General features: G+C 39.9%; 1 protein-coding gene across 1 annotated transcript in view; it reads right to left on the reverse strand.

Moving 5' to 3' along the window:
• Positions 1-15,437, reverse strand: part of ppp3r1a (protein phosphatase 3, regulatory subunit B, alpha a) — a 23,834-nt gene that overhangs the window by 1,648 nt on the left and 6,749 nt on the right. Inside the window, exons 2-5 of the mRNA XM_032540870.1 lie at positions 11,614-11,653; positions 2,463-2,639; positions 998-1,057; positions 218-402 (exon numbers count right to left, since the gene is read on the reverse strand). Of these exons, the coding sequence (XP_032396761.1) occupies positions 218-402; positions 998-1,057; positions 2,463-2,639; positions 11,614-11,653 (462 nt within the window). The remainder of the gene's footprint in view (positions 1-217; positions 403-997; positions 1,058-2,462; positions 2,640-11,613; positions 11,654-15,437) is intronic.

Below are 15,437 nucleotides of genomic sequence, written 5' to 3' on the forward strand. Positions count from 1 at the left end.
GGGGGGTTAAGAACACGACAGGATGTAACACAAATGGGTGATTTCACTGACACTCAAGATTTGCCGCATTTGCCACATGTGTAGCAAGAACTCACTAGCCTAAAGTGCTAAAAGCGGTTTTGTTTTTGCCCCTTTGACATTTGCCTTCAACATAACAGGCTGCATCAGCTGAAATGTCACACCCCCCCCGAAAAAAACCAGGACTGCTTGGACTTACTGCACAAAACTCTTCAAAGGATATCCTTCCGTCTCCGTCCTTGTCTGCGTTGATAATGGTTTTGTCCACAATCTGCTGGAGCTGCGTGTCCTTCAGGTTGTTGCCTACCATCATCTTCAGCACCTGGAAGAGCTCGCCATTGGAAATGTAGCCGTCCTTGTCCATGTCGTAGATCCTGAAAGCGACTGTGAGGGCAGGGTGTGGCATGAGGGAGGGGAGGAGAAGAAGCGTGTAAATCAGTTACACAGCAACACCTACAGAGCACTTTGCTAAATGGAACTCTGACGACTAGCTGCCGGGCCGACAGTAACGTTTGAAAGACTCGGCGACATTACAGGAGGTGTCAGCTGCTCTCAAACTTTGTCTTGAGCAAACCAAAACAACAAACCCTTATCAAACATGTTCTTGTTTGGCTTCCAGTTCCACTGGTTCCACTAGAAGCAGTGACATCTCAACTTTCTCCCAGCCTCTTTGTTTTGAGACTGGTTGACTAGCTTTAACAGAACTGAAAACTGGTGGAAACCTGGATAGAAAAACAATATTTTTTTTCTCCAAAAAGGTCATTTGTACAATGGTCAACGTTTACATTTTTCCCCAGGGAAGTTTTTTGTTTTAGCAGTAGGGCAAGTTGAGACAAACAGAACAGGGGAGGCACAGGAGACAAAAGCCCCCGCTGGTTAAAGTCCCTAAGCAGCAAAACAAGCGGATATATTTGAGGATAAGAGACCTTGAACTTGTACTGCTACCATATGGTTTTAATGAAGAAGCAGCTTTACTTACACCGGAGTTTCTGTTCTTTGTCTCCCTTGACGCTGAACTGCGAGACTCCCTCGATGAACTCTGGGAGAGGATAACAACAATCAGTGCTGTGGGTTTCAATGTGGCGATCGCTGTACACGTCGATACTTGCTATGCATTACCAATGACAGCTGATGAATATCATTCAAAACAACAAAAACAAAACAAACTGAAAGTCCATCTACAGCTACGCAAGAAGATATCAGTGTATTTGAACTCTCTTCCCACACTTTACTAGTTTTTTCTTCAATGTTATGATACTATTGCTCAAGCATTTTTTAACCGACTTCCAAGAAATAGGATCTATGGCAAAACATATATAGATTGTCTGTTTTCCATTTTGGAAAGCACTTCTGTTGTAATGAAGAGACGAGAGAGACTGCCGGGAGCAAAGTCCCTAGATACAGATATCTGATTATTTTGAATCATCCACTGACAGCAAACATCCAAGATAATTATGTATTTTCAAAATTAACAGAATATCCCTGTTTTGTCACAGTATCTACAAGGGTTAGGGGTACTTCCTCGTCGTGTATTCAGTTCAGGAAGTGGATTTTCTGCATTGTTTGATAAAAAAATAAAAATAACTAATAATCCCTGCAGCACAGACATCAATACTGTATTATTATGAATGCTCATGCCCCCACCCTCTACCTACACTAACTTCTTGAAAAGGCTGATCTTTGTTTTGGTTTGGTAGTTGTTTAGCAAATGTATAAGTATGCTTTCATGCTGCTAATCTATATTGTGGGGAATTATTGACAAATTGATTAAACTGGTTTAGCTGCATATATTCTCCTAGTTGCCGTTCTTTGGGGGGTTTCCCTTGCCTCATCACAAACCAGGTCTCTAGTAGAGGGTAACTCCTGTTTTTGTCTACAGGGGTTTACATGACTGTGGTCTTTCACACATCCCTTTCACATAGGAGTTTCCTTGTGATACTGGCTTGATGGGAAACTCAACATGACTTCTATCACACATATGACAGGTAGTAACAGTCACATTTTCACCACACACTTCCTATTCAGCTCCAAAATATCTGGCGACCTCTGTATCTGATGCAACTGTTTGGTGCATGCTTGCAAGGTGTGACAAGATTCAAGCCTAGATGTCAAATACCAACTCAAACCACTATTCACATACTAACCATTCCATGCGAGTTGGCTGGCTGCATTTAAAAACATGAGTAAAAATAATAGCCTAAAAAGATGCCTTCTGATCAAATGAAAGCAATTACTGAGGCCTTATTTTTGGTCAGATAAAAGACAAGTGAACCTCTGGGTGCTCTGCTAAAGCAACAGGATCATAAAACTGTTAAAGTGGCACTCCAAAATTCAAAACATTGAATTTAAAGTGAAGCAATTTTGATGAAGCCCTTCTGAAATATGATATAGTCACTTTGTACCAATACCATGCAGAGTTGTGGTATCTTTAGTGTATTGCTTACCTTTAAAGTCCACCTCTCCGTTCCCGTCTGTGTCGAATATGTCGATAACCCTCTGCACCAGCGGGTTCTGCTGCAGCTCCGGCAGCGACATGAACTCCTCCACGCTGAGTGAGCCGGAGTTATCTAGGTCGAGTTTCTTAAACCTTTTCCCTAGCCTCTTAATCTCATCAGCATCGACTGGACAAAGACAAAAAAGAGAAGAGAGAGAATATCCAGATGAGACATTTTGCTGCAGACATTCAGCTGATGTTCTCCTAGATCATCAGAATAATAAGAAAACAAATCATAAAGCATGCAGGACTCAGAAGCATGGCGCCCTATAGCAGCCATACACGGAGGTTTATACTACAAGAACATTCTCCCAAGATGAATAAACAAAATCCCATACACTAAGCCAGTGAATATTTATCCAAAATATAAATATCCATTGCTAACACCTTCATGAACAGTCATACATTTTAGTGGTCACCACTTGCAACTAGGTCAAGGACACCACTTCTGGACCAAGCTGCAGACCCACAGTACATGTTTTTCTGCTTCTCTATGGGTGCAATTATTGAAAACGCTGTTACGTAAAGCCAGCCCTGGTACTGCACTGACAGAATAGGAAAAGAGGGAAAATAAGAAAAATAAGAGCTGAGCAGAACAGGTGGAGGAGAAGGAGTAACAGAGGAATTAGCAGAAAGAAAAGTAGACAAAACCACAGACATAACTTTTGCAAACTTACAGCATTTGTTGTCTACTGGTGCTTTTTTATAAGATGGTGTCTGTGTCTTTCGTTCCCCTTCCATCAGAAACAACCCTAACTCCCTGGCTGGTACACTGAACAATGGCAAGGTGTAATCCAGAAGCAGCGTTAATTACTATATAAACTCATTCACACAGCCACGTGATCTACTACTTTGCGTGCTTTAATCTGGGATCCTGCATGACATAGGCTATCTATTAATCTTAACACATAGCTAACAGAGGGAAGGAGTAAAAGAAGGGCGCGACAGATTTATGAGGCTAAGAATTCAGTTCATTCTAGGTTTACTGACCTCAATGACTCAATCATTCTCATTCCCGATTCAAGAGCTGTTCATACTGTTCATATTGAAATATAATAACATAATACTATTTATGCCAGTATCCTTTGCACTATGCTCCACATTTAAATCATATTTACTGAACTCTAAATTGCACTCATGCCTCTATATTGTTTCTGTTTACAGTATGTATATATTAGTATGTATATATTGTTTGGTTGTTTTGTATGTGTAAGCACATAGTGAGCAACGATGCTCCAGAGAAAAATTCCTTGTATGTGTCCTCATACCTGGCAAATAAAGCTGATTCTGATTCTGAAAATGAGGACAACCAGTTGAGGAAAACAATAGGAAAAGATAACATTGTAAGGTGGACTTATGATGTTAACTATAAAAGCACAGCCGCCCAGAGTGGGAAAAAAGCTTAAAGTTACAGATACGAGCTAAATTGTTAAGTTCACATCATATAAGTTTTATCAAATTTATTTTTACGTTGACAAGAAAAGAAAATGTCACTTCACTTTTTTGCAGGCTCTGATATCTCCTACATGTGTCAACAGAGCCCAGAATCAAATCCATCATGAATTCAATCACAGCTAGCAAATTAAATAAAAACCTTAAATAAATAAGTGGGGAAACATATCAAGTACAGAGCTACAGTATGGCCTTTTACAGCTACCAGATCTCAAACCCCGTTGAAAAGCTGAGGGAGATTTTGCATGTAGACAGCGCTTTCCCAACCCGGTCTCATGGCAGTTTGTGAAATGGTCACGTTATTTTGATCTATTGATTTGCCAACAGGAACACGATTTTCTCGTTAATGGGAATATGACCATTTCACAAAATGCCATGAGACTGGGCTGGCTCTCCACCCCCATCGCCAAAACACCAAGTGAGGGAATATCTTTTGGAAGAACTGTGTTCAGCCCTCAAGAAGAGTATTTAAAAAAATGGGTCGCTTTTATTCACAATGATACATTAAAGGAAACGTATGCTCCCTATTAATATTTGGATCCTAATACACACACACACAACGATTCCAAGTTGATACAATGTTATCCCATCGCTCCTCTTCTTATTGTATGAGGAAACGAGAGAGAGAGAGAGCGATGTATAATTAACATATATCAATCTTAATGTTGTGTTAATGTTCATACTCTATGTACTGTCCAAATATTTGAATCATGCCACTTGAATTGAATTAAAATAGAGAGAGAGAGAGAGAGAGAGAGAGGTGTGTAGGTTGTGCTTTGGGTTTTAATGTTCAGAGATGCTGTGCTACATCAGCTTGATGACTAGTCAGAGTGTGTGTGGTGGAGCAGTAGGGGGGGAACGAGAGAGAGATTGAGACGTTGGAATGGACACAGTCACAGCAGCAGACTCTTGTGTTGGTTGGTAACTAAGAGCAGTGAGTTTCTGTCCTTGCAACATAGATATTATCAGTGTACACAGCACTCAGTCAACATTGGGTCTACACCAACGATCCTTTACATTTATGAGGTAATGCTACTCTACTGGACTGTTTGTGTTTTTTTAGTTTGTTCTTTCAGTGTCTAATAGCGAAGCGGACAGGAAGTCACTTGTTAACAAAGAGTTGTATATGCTTAAAGGTGCTATTAAGTTGTTGAAGGGCATTAAGTGCACTAAAAACAAACAGTATGAAAATTATAGGCAGCAAACGTTTGAACTCGAACAGGATTTGAACTTAGAACCCTTCTTCAAGCAGCCACAAGAAAACAATGAATAAAGAGTGGGAGAATAAAGATTATGTCACCTCACGTGTTCTGGGAAATATAATAAAGCCATAAAGTCAAAGGCAAAATTTTCCAGGACAATATGTATTATGTACAAATAGTCAGGAAAACTACATAGTGAAGACCGTCCCACAAAAGTATGGTATATTTGTCTTATGGAATAACATAAAGCAGATCACTTGTTCTAGCTTCTCAAATTAATATTTACTGATTTTCTTAGTCTCCTTTTCATTTCAACTGAATACATTTGTGTTGTGAGCAGTTGTTCAAGCAAAACCATGTAATTTGAATACGTACTCTAATTGGAAATCTTGTTGGGCACATTTTCTTTTTAAACCAGATGTTTTATGAATTTTGAAAAATTAGGCAAGTTCATCAATAATGAAAATGATTGTTAGTTGCAGCCATGGTATAGTAATTTGTAGTTTATAGTAAAAGTGCTTTAGAATAACTTGTCTTAAGGGTACCCTGATAGCTCACCTGGTTGAGCGTGTGCCCCATGTACAGAGGCTCAGTCCTTACTGTAGCGGCCGGGGGTTCGATTCCATCTTGTGGCCCTTTGCTGCGTGTCATTTCCCCTCTCTTCTCTTTTTATTTCATTGACTCTCCTCTAAAATAAAGGCCTAAAAAGGCCACAACAATAATCCAAAAATAAATAAATAAGAATAACTTGTTTTAAAGAAAATGCTAAATCAGGACATTAAAGGGAAAACAAATGAAGGTTTAATCATTCTGTCTGCTCTGCAGGCACCTGGTAAATTGAATTTGTGATACAGAAGCCTGTTGTTTTGCCCTGTGCATCAGTTAGAAACAGCCCTCCAGTACATAGAGGCTTGTTATAGTCATGTGTCTCATTTCCATGAGATTTGCACACATTAGGTAGATGTATTCTGAATGAGGCGTCGCTGGATTACTGCTTTAGTTTTATGTACCTAACAACTCCTCTTACATGATGAATCTGCACACGAGTACAAATGCTACATGCAATAAGGTTCCTGTGTCCGCTAGGTGAGAGGTATCAGAGCCGAGCACAAGGCTGTCCTCTGACACAAAACACTTTCTTATCAGCAGCCTCCCACTCCCTGATCACAGCAGATGACACCAGCTTGGCTCATAGCAGATACACCTGTGCGAGGGGCATCAATGTTACAGATACTAACCATACTGTAGGACCTATATCAAAGCCATTATTCTTTCAAGGGAGCTCAAGACACAGCTAGACATATCTTTTTTTGGTTTGAAGTGTGTGGTTTAAATGTATTTTAGGGTTCAGCTTCTGCCTGACACACCCACATTCTGCACGTTTGTGCAAACCCAACAGCACAGAACAGCTGAGAACGCAGCTCCCCCTTTTTGGCAGCCAATAACTTCATAGTTAAAAAAGTACTTGTCAACAAGTAATAGGGTTGCCTAATGAGGATGGGGGGGATAACTCATGGACTTTGAGAGTTTAACTTGAACCGCTCCAACGTTCTGTATGGGTCAAAAGGCTGAAAATGGGGGAAAGAGAATGAATTCCTGTGTAATAGTTCAAAAGAAAAAAAACACAACCCGGGTTTTGGGGTTTCATTACCACTCTGGCTAAACACGCCAAATGTAGAGCTGATAATAAAGATAACCGTTTAAGCTTAAAATGTCACATTTTACCAGGTACCAGCTCCTCAAATGTACATATTTGCTATTTCTTTGTAGTTGTCTACAAAAGTAAACTTAATACTTTTGGGTTTATAGTGTTCTTTAGACCACACTAGTGATCAAATAATTGGCAGATGTATAAATAATGAAAATAACCATTAGTTTCAGCCCTCAAAATATGTATACACTCATCATTCTGTAATGGAGAGCTCCTCTCCAAACAACAGATGTTAATGTTAACCTTTCAAACCGGCATCCTGTTGTAGTTTAAATTCCTTTTGTTGCTACACAGTCAGGTCAGCGGGATGACCTGGAGCACAGATGAAAAATTGCTGTGACATTTCCAACACATAACAAACTTTGGTGCAGTCGCCGAGCAGGGAAAATTTGAACACTGTGCCCTGATCCCTTACTGCTTTCTGGAGCTGCCAAGTGAGTGGGTGCATGTATTATTCATGCTAGCGAGGACAACAGCTTTCTCACAGTCTGAGTCCCCTTCCCGGTCTCGACCCAACAAGTCCCACGTCTGCCAGCATCACAGACAGACGAGGCACCCAGCTGAGCCAAATAAACTCATGATTAAGACGATGATGCAGTACTTTTACTACAGCAGTTAGTTTAATTGACATATCCAACATATGGCTCTTCCTAAAAACGGTTACAGTCAAGAGGCAGAGAGTACTGTATCGTATCACAGCTGGGGGTTTATGGCTTTACAGAAAACCCCCAATAAACTAATAAGGTTCTCCCGATTTAACTACCATTACCTCATGCTCTTATGCAAACTATTACCAGTGAGTGCAGTAAAATTATCTTAAATCTTTCTAGATTACCAGCTTTACAAGCACTGACTGCCATCCTCCTTTACAGTATAGCTAAAATGTCAAAATGTGGTGCGATGACAGGTATTGAAAAACTATCTAACAAATAAGATACTAGAGAGCCTTGGTTTTTCTTGCAGGAGGAAGAACAGAACCAAATACAAAACTGGAAAAAAGTGTCACAGGTGTGGGCAAAAATATGAGAGCCAGTGAGGAAAGCTATGAAATGTGTGGGTTTTTTTTAACAACACCTGTACATTCAATTAAAGATGGGAGGAAAAATTACCTTTGTAGAAATGTTGAATGCAATCACATGAAATATTGAACATTATAAACGTCCTGCCTGGTTTGGCATGTTTCTGCGAATATTTCTTGTTTCTACATTTAAATAAACAAGATATTTGTCAGCATCGGACCATAGCCTGCATTTTTGATCTTTTGGCAGCAGAGACAGCTACAATATGTGGGCGATGTTGCAAACTGACACTCAAATGCACACCATCGTCCCATGTGGCTAGTTAGAATATGGATGAAGGTACAGTAGATCTGCAGGTTTTACATGATGGACTTATATATATACTGTATCATTTATAACATATAGAGTGACTACTTGGTATAAAACAATAAACTAGCTGGATAATACACCTAGGAATTGAATTCAATGGAACATTCAAGGGGAAACATCCAAATATGTGCCTACTAATGTGAAATAAACGGTTTACGAATATAGGGCTGCACAGTCACAGAGGCTCCTCACACTGCTATGCTAATGAGTAGCTCGGAGGGAGACCCAATGTAACTGTGAGATGATTATGATAATCTCATATCCACCACAGAGCACACATACTAACACATACACTCACTTTCATAAGCGCCGTATGCACCCTCAACTGTGTTACTAGGCAACTGAAACGCATTGGCCCCCAAAGTAGTGCGCGCGCACGCACACACACACACACACACACACACACACACACAAACACACACACACACACACCCACACACACACACACACACACACACACACACAACAATATACCACACACACACACCCAAACTATATATATACAACCCACCAAACACACTATATATACACAAAAACACAAAAAAACACCACACACACACACACACACACACACACACGTGTGTTCAAGCATATGTAGAGGTCATTAGCTTTTGAGTGCACACAGGAGGCTTACACTATGTCTGTCACAAACACATATGAATCAATTAACATAAATAAATTCAGTGGTTAGACAATTGGCCCATCTTCTGGTCCATTGTCCTGCATGTCCATCCATACTGTTTGTGCCATTCTTGTTGTCTTTATAGTTGTGTGTGAAATTAAATTCTTTGGCTGTATACTTTAAGAATCGTGGAAATGCATGTAAAAAATGGCTGAATTTTAGATCAAGTACCAGCAAATTTCAATATTAATACCAGTGTTTTTCCAATTTGTGCCAGCTGTCAACAACCTTATTTATGGACAGCATCTCTTATCGCACACTAAATAGTCTGCTTCATCCTGCAACATGACTGGTACCACAGTTAACAGCTAGCTAAATATTAAACAGCAGCAAAGCTGTATGGACAATAAATCAGCTAAGTGCAACTGGCTTTTCCTCCCATTGGTGTTCAATTATAAAACTGAATGTTCCCAAAATGAAAGTAATGCATTTGTCCTCTTAAGCACGCTCAACCCTCAAACAGTTCACTCTGCACATGAATAGAGACATATGATTGCATTAACCCAGCGAACCTGAATGGAGATAACCAGTGGAGGAAGTGATATACAGAACCAAGTTCAGCTGGCATGTTACTGCTAATTACAGCCTAGATACCTGCTGTAAGAGACAGTGTGAGGGTGGGAAAACATGAGAAGGTTACATGAACAGCTCAGTAATTACATGAGTGTGACACAAGACACTTTGCAAATTAACATAATGAGGTTGTACTTAGCCAATGAGGGTGGGGACACACACACACACACACACACACACACACACACACACACACACACACACACACACACACACACACACACACACACACACACACACACACACACACACACACACACACACACACACACACACACACACACACACACACACACACACACACACACACACACACACACACACACACACACACACACACACACACACACACACACACACACACACCTTCTCTCCCATACAGCTGAGTGTGTGTACTACAGGACTCGGTGCATTAGGATGATTGCTTTGGCTGCTCTGATAATGTACAGCTCGCTGGACCAAACTGAGGAGGACAAAGCAGGGCAGCGCACTGATGGTGTATATTTATAGCCGTGCCGTCATCAGAAAACCCCCAACTCCCCCCACCACCCCCACCAACAGAGGCTGTGTCTCCCGCCCTTTGGGATTCCCCTAGCAACAAGGAACTCCACCGAGCAGCTCACCGTTTATTTTGGGCGGCTACAGACAGGCCTGCGATGGTTTCAGGCTCACTGCTGCGTTTCTCTGTGGGAGCATGATGCGTTGAGGGTGTTTGTGTCTAATGATGCAGGCTTGCACAAGTAGGCCATTGTTATGATAATGTATCAGCCGGGATCAAATAATGACCTTACTACACAATTCATTTTATCACAGGATTATTAGAGACAAGCGCCTGTTGTGGACCTTATCGACATCAACAAACAGAGATATGAATTGTCTGATGGCAGGTACAGTTGAGTGGGTGTTAGACTTTTGTTGGTTTACGTGTTACTGAGGGCATTAAGGTTGCAGCAAGGTTAATCTACTGTATCTCACAAGCAGGGCTGGGCTAATTTCTTCACAGCCATTGACTGCCTGTACAAGCACTTGATGGGCTGAACAGCTGCTCAGTCGGTAGAGGTTGAGAGAGACAGAGGGAGAAAGTTAAAGAGACCAACTGAAAGAGGGGGACGAAAAATCAATAACAGAAAGAAAATCTAGGAGACAATAGTATGTTTCATTGCCATTATGAAAATCTTTTTAAAATCCTGTGTAATCTGAGAAGAAAAAAAGTCATCCTAAAATAAAGTGTCTACATGCTAATATGCATGCATTCAATATGTATATGATGCCCATTTAATCTAGTAATGTATCATAAATTTGTCTATTGATCTAGTAATTTAGTTTGATATTTAAAAAAATGCTCTAAATGGCAGAAAAAACAAATTCACATAATTTTGAATTCTAGCAGAACTTTTATCCCTCATACACCACTCCCTCATTTTACCTGCTGCACTGTTTGATCCAGATTATAGCTCATAATTGGCCTTAACGTTTGGAGAATAAATATATTTTACAGCAGGTCTGCTTCTTACAACTTTTTAATCGTGGCACCAAAAATATCAACAACTCTTCTCGTAGCCCTGATGTGAAAATAATAATTAATGTGCTACTCTGGTTCTGAGATGAGGTTAATCTTAACAGTGACAGGGCCCCTGAAGTACACCTACACTACAGGGGGACATGTCGCTGTCTCAGTGCTCATTAAACACAAGCAGCAGCGGATCCACTTCAGCCAACAACCTCATGATGTGAAAGGTGCCATTCGCAACAAAGCGTGCAGTGAGCAAATCTGCATCTCTAAGGGCCTTCCCACAAGACGCTGAGATGTGCTGATGTAACATCTGGTAGGGAACTGAGGATATGAATCCCACATATCCTCAGTTCTCCTCCCCCTTCTGAAAGGTCAGGAGCTCACATCATGTAAACACAACCAAGAACATAAGAGTTGGATTCCAATATGACAACTTCACAATTTCACAAACATTAAAACCCCAACATGAAAATGCATGCAAAACAAAATGAGTGCAGATATAATAACCAAATGATAATATCATTATTTATCAGAGGCACGATTTCACAAAGCCCTGAGCCTGAGTATTTAAAATACTTACAATGTGAGCACATCTCCAGGGGGAAACTGGCTTCATTTCCCTGAAGAAAGAGAGAAATGGAGGTGTCAGTTAATGTTCTAACTGTAGACATCACGTAAGTACAGGAACAACCTCAAATTATTTGCAATATATTTGGAGTTTCAGTAAAAACCTATTGAATCTATTGAGTTTATTTAAGATAAGCTGGCATCTTTCTGTATTCATGAAACTATTTTGGCTAATAAAATCAGACAGTATGTTAGATGTGAGTATGGACTGTAGTTATATAGTGCTTTTCTACCTTATTGGACAGAGCGCTGTTGGCACAATCTACCTCTCATTCACCCATTCACACAAAGCAATGTTTGCGCATATGCAAAAATATGTTGACATCCAAGTCTTTTATAATGTTTAAAAGTAGCTGTGTTCCTCCTTCTTATTGGGTCTCCAGCCTTGCAAACTGTTGACTGGTTGGTTTGTGTACATAAACCATAGCAACGCACAGAGCTGACCATAAAACTGCAGGGAAAACCCAGATTTGGACGCATATTCCGAAATTCGCTGTAATCATGTCAAACAATGCCTCTAAAACCTGAATAATACCGGACTAAATCACACGTCTTAATCAAAAAAAGCTATATCTGAAAAAGGCCTTATTTCGAATATCCGACCGGAATAAGCTATTTACATGACCTGTATCAAATTCGGAATATTGTCATATTCGGAATAATGGTGTGCATGTAAACGTATTGATTGTCTGGTACTGGCTCATGTTCAGTGGTCACATCCGCATCTCATTTCATCAAACACTGCAGTGTCCACTGAGCAGGACTCTGATTACTGGCAGAGTGAGGCTGAGCGCTCACATGGGAGCCAGTGTGGAGTCCCTGTTGCAGAGAGGTGGGGGCGACGAGATGGGGATCTTACAGCTGAGAGCAAGCAATCCACCAGAACTGTCCTGCAGCTCCATTAAGGAACACCAAACTGAGACAGTACTACATGTAGTGTCCAAGATAACAGCTACTGACTGAAGTTGGATTAAAAAAAACCTTGAGTATAATTTGTATGTAAAAATTGTGTATGTCAAATTAGTAGAAACAACGCTGTCTGCGGCGTCTTTATTGATGCTCTGAGAAGTGTCATACCGTAACCCAAACAAACTAGAGCGGATGTTTGATTTTGTGAGTTCAATGGATGGATTGTGATCTTAGACAATAACAGCAAACAGAGATGAAGTGCAGCCTGAAAGAATTTTTACATTACAATCTTTCTTTACAAATGTGTATAGTACAAAAAACAGATGGTTTGGTTTGCCAGTTTGAATGCAACAAAAACAACTTTGCTGCTGTTGTTGTTAAAACTAAAGAAATCTGCAAAGAAGACTACGAAAATATTTGTAATGCGTTATGATAGATAAGTGCTACTTTTGTCTTTAGCTGGCAGTGACAGATACACTATGCACACTGAACTGGTTGAAAAAAGCTAGTTATGTCATCTACTTGTTTATCGCCAGGCTGCCATATAACAGCAGACTTACCTCAGAGAGGTTGTGGTATTTTAAGAGCAGTGAGGAGAAAGAGGTGACACAGGATTAGCCAGGAGAGCAACTTAGCATTTGACACCCCGTCAGGCAGAGCGGAGTCAGCCGCTAATGCAGTGAACAGAATTTGACATATACATGTCATGTTTTGTCTCTGTGGAACAAGGAGTTGACTGTGGCATTGTCAGTTTAAGGGATTGAATTCCAGTGTAGCTCAGTGTATAGTGCATGACTCCAGCATTACTGAGGTTGGGTGTCCCATAGCCTGTGTGGCTCAGAGGGTAATAGTGACAATGTAATACTTTATTGATCCCTGCAGGGAAAAGTCCTTTTGTTTGCTCCACTACACAGAGCACGCTCTACTACAGCGGCAGAGAAACAGTGACTTGCTAAAGGACACCAGACCTTGAACAAATGTTCTCACATTCAAGGACAGACTCTCAACACACCCTCACCATGCTACATGAGACTTAGGCTGTTGTTCACACTTTTATTTTGGTTCTCCTGCTCACCAAAGAAAACCAGGTCAGGACTAGAGAAAACTAATATTGATAAACTGTTGACTTTATGCTGCATGGCCATAAGTTACCATAGTAACGTTTTGCAACTGAACCGTACGTCACACATTCAGAAACGGAAAAAGGACACTAGGAGTCATGCACATGAAATAGTTAAAAAGCAGACAAATTGGGAAAATGTGTTTGATTTAACATGTGAAAGCTAACCAAAAAAAATAGCACCCGCAGTTGTGGCTCAAGTGTTCACCTGCCAATCGGAAGGTTGGTGGTTCGATCCCTGGCCCTGAAGTCCCATATCAAATGTTGTCAATGTTGAAAGGTATGATGTGAAAGCGCTTTGAGTAGTCGTAAAGACTAAAAGTGATATATAAATACAGTCCAATTCCAGCTAAATGAGGCATTTTGTCAAAAGACATCTATAATGTGTTTCCTATTTAAAGTAAGAATTGTTTTTTTTGTTTTTGTTTTTTAGAAAAAGTACTAGGCCTACTAGGTCACTACTGACAAAACTCAACATAAGCTAGTCATGCGTTTGAATAAGATTAAAATAAACCAATTTTAATGACTTACTATGAAAAACAAAGAACAAACTGGGAGTTATAACTCATGCAAATGTATTTTCTCAAAAGAACATACACACACACACACACATATATATATATATATATATACATATATATATATATATATATATATATATATATATATATATATATATATATATATATATATATATATATATATATATATATATATATATATATATATATATATATATATATATATATATATATATACATTCAAATGAATGGTTTCAAAGCATTTCAAAAAGTTTGTTTTCAGTATTGACACACTGATACCTTACTGGTGAAATATTATGATAAATGTATCTTGGCTTACAAAGGTGGAAAAAAACACCTAAACAAAATGGTGGGTAAATGCTGGGTGGGCTCACTCTCAGCTACATCTGTGATGTCCATTGTGGTTTGAGTGCTAGCCATAGGGCCCCTGGAGGTAAAAAGACTTACAGCAAAGCAGATTTGGTGTTTAGGATTACAGGTTTACTAACTAAGGCCTGCCTTAGGTAACTGGTGCGGTTAACGTTGGGTCAGGAGGAGTAACTCTTGTCGGCTCTTATTGAGCAGTCCCTGTACATTAATGCATGAAGCTTATCCGTGATGATTTTAAAAACACAGAAAAGTAAGGGAACCAAGTATAAAAGCATCTTGCATGTACAGAGAGAAATAGAGTGCAGAAAGAGACTCATGTTGGCCCATCAATAATGCATGCTTCATTCAGAATCAATTAGGGCTTAGCACACAAAACACGTTTTGCATAATGAGTCAGGCATTGCCACTAGTGGTTTAGCAGCAAGGCTATGGCCAACCCCCAAAACACAGCTAATTATAGACCCAGTCATAACATTAAAACAGACTGGGCAGTACAGTACATGTGGCTGCAGACTCGGGGGCTTGTCTGAGGAATCTTTGGCAGTACTTAAACATGCTAGACACACAGATGTTTTAGTTGATTCCCCACGTGCATCTATTGAGCATAAAAAATGTGCACTTGATATTTTATCACACACTGCTGCTGCTGTGATTTCAGTCTTACTTTGGATACTGAATAGCAAGACTACTTCAGCATAGGGCTGGGCGATATAGAGAAAATCAAATATCACAATTGTCTTAATCAAATACCTCAAATGTTGATATTGTAACAATACTGTATGGTAGACTATTTGTGCTTTAACAAAATGTTTCCAGAAATGATTTAATGACTTAGTG

This window comes from Etheostoma spectabile, chromosome 17, assembly GCF_008692095.1.
Source record: "Etheostoma spectabile isolate EspeVRDwgs_2016 chromosome 17, UIUC_Espe_1.0, whole genome shotgun sequence".
Classification (NCBI taxonomy): domain Eukaryota; kingdom Metazoa; phylum Chordata; class Actinopteri; order Perciformes; family Percidae; genus Etheostoma; species Etheostoma spectabile.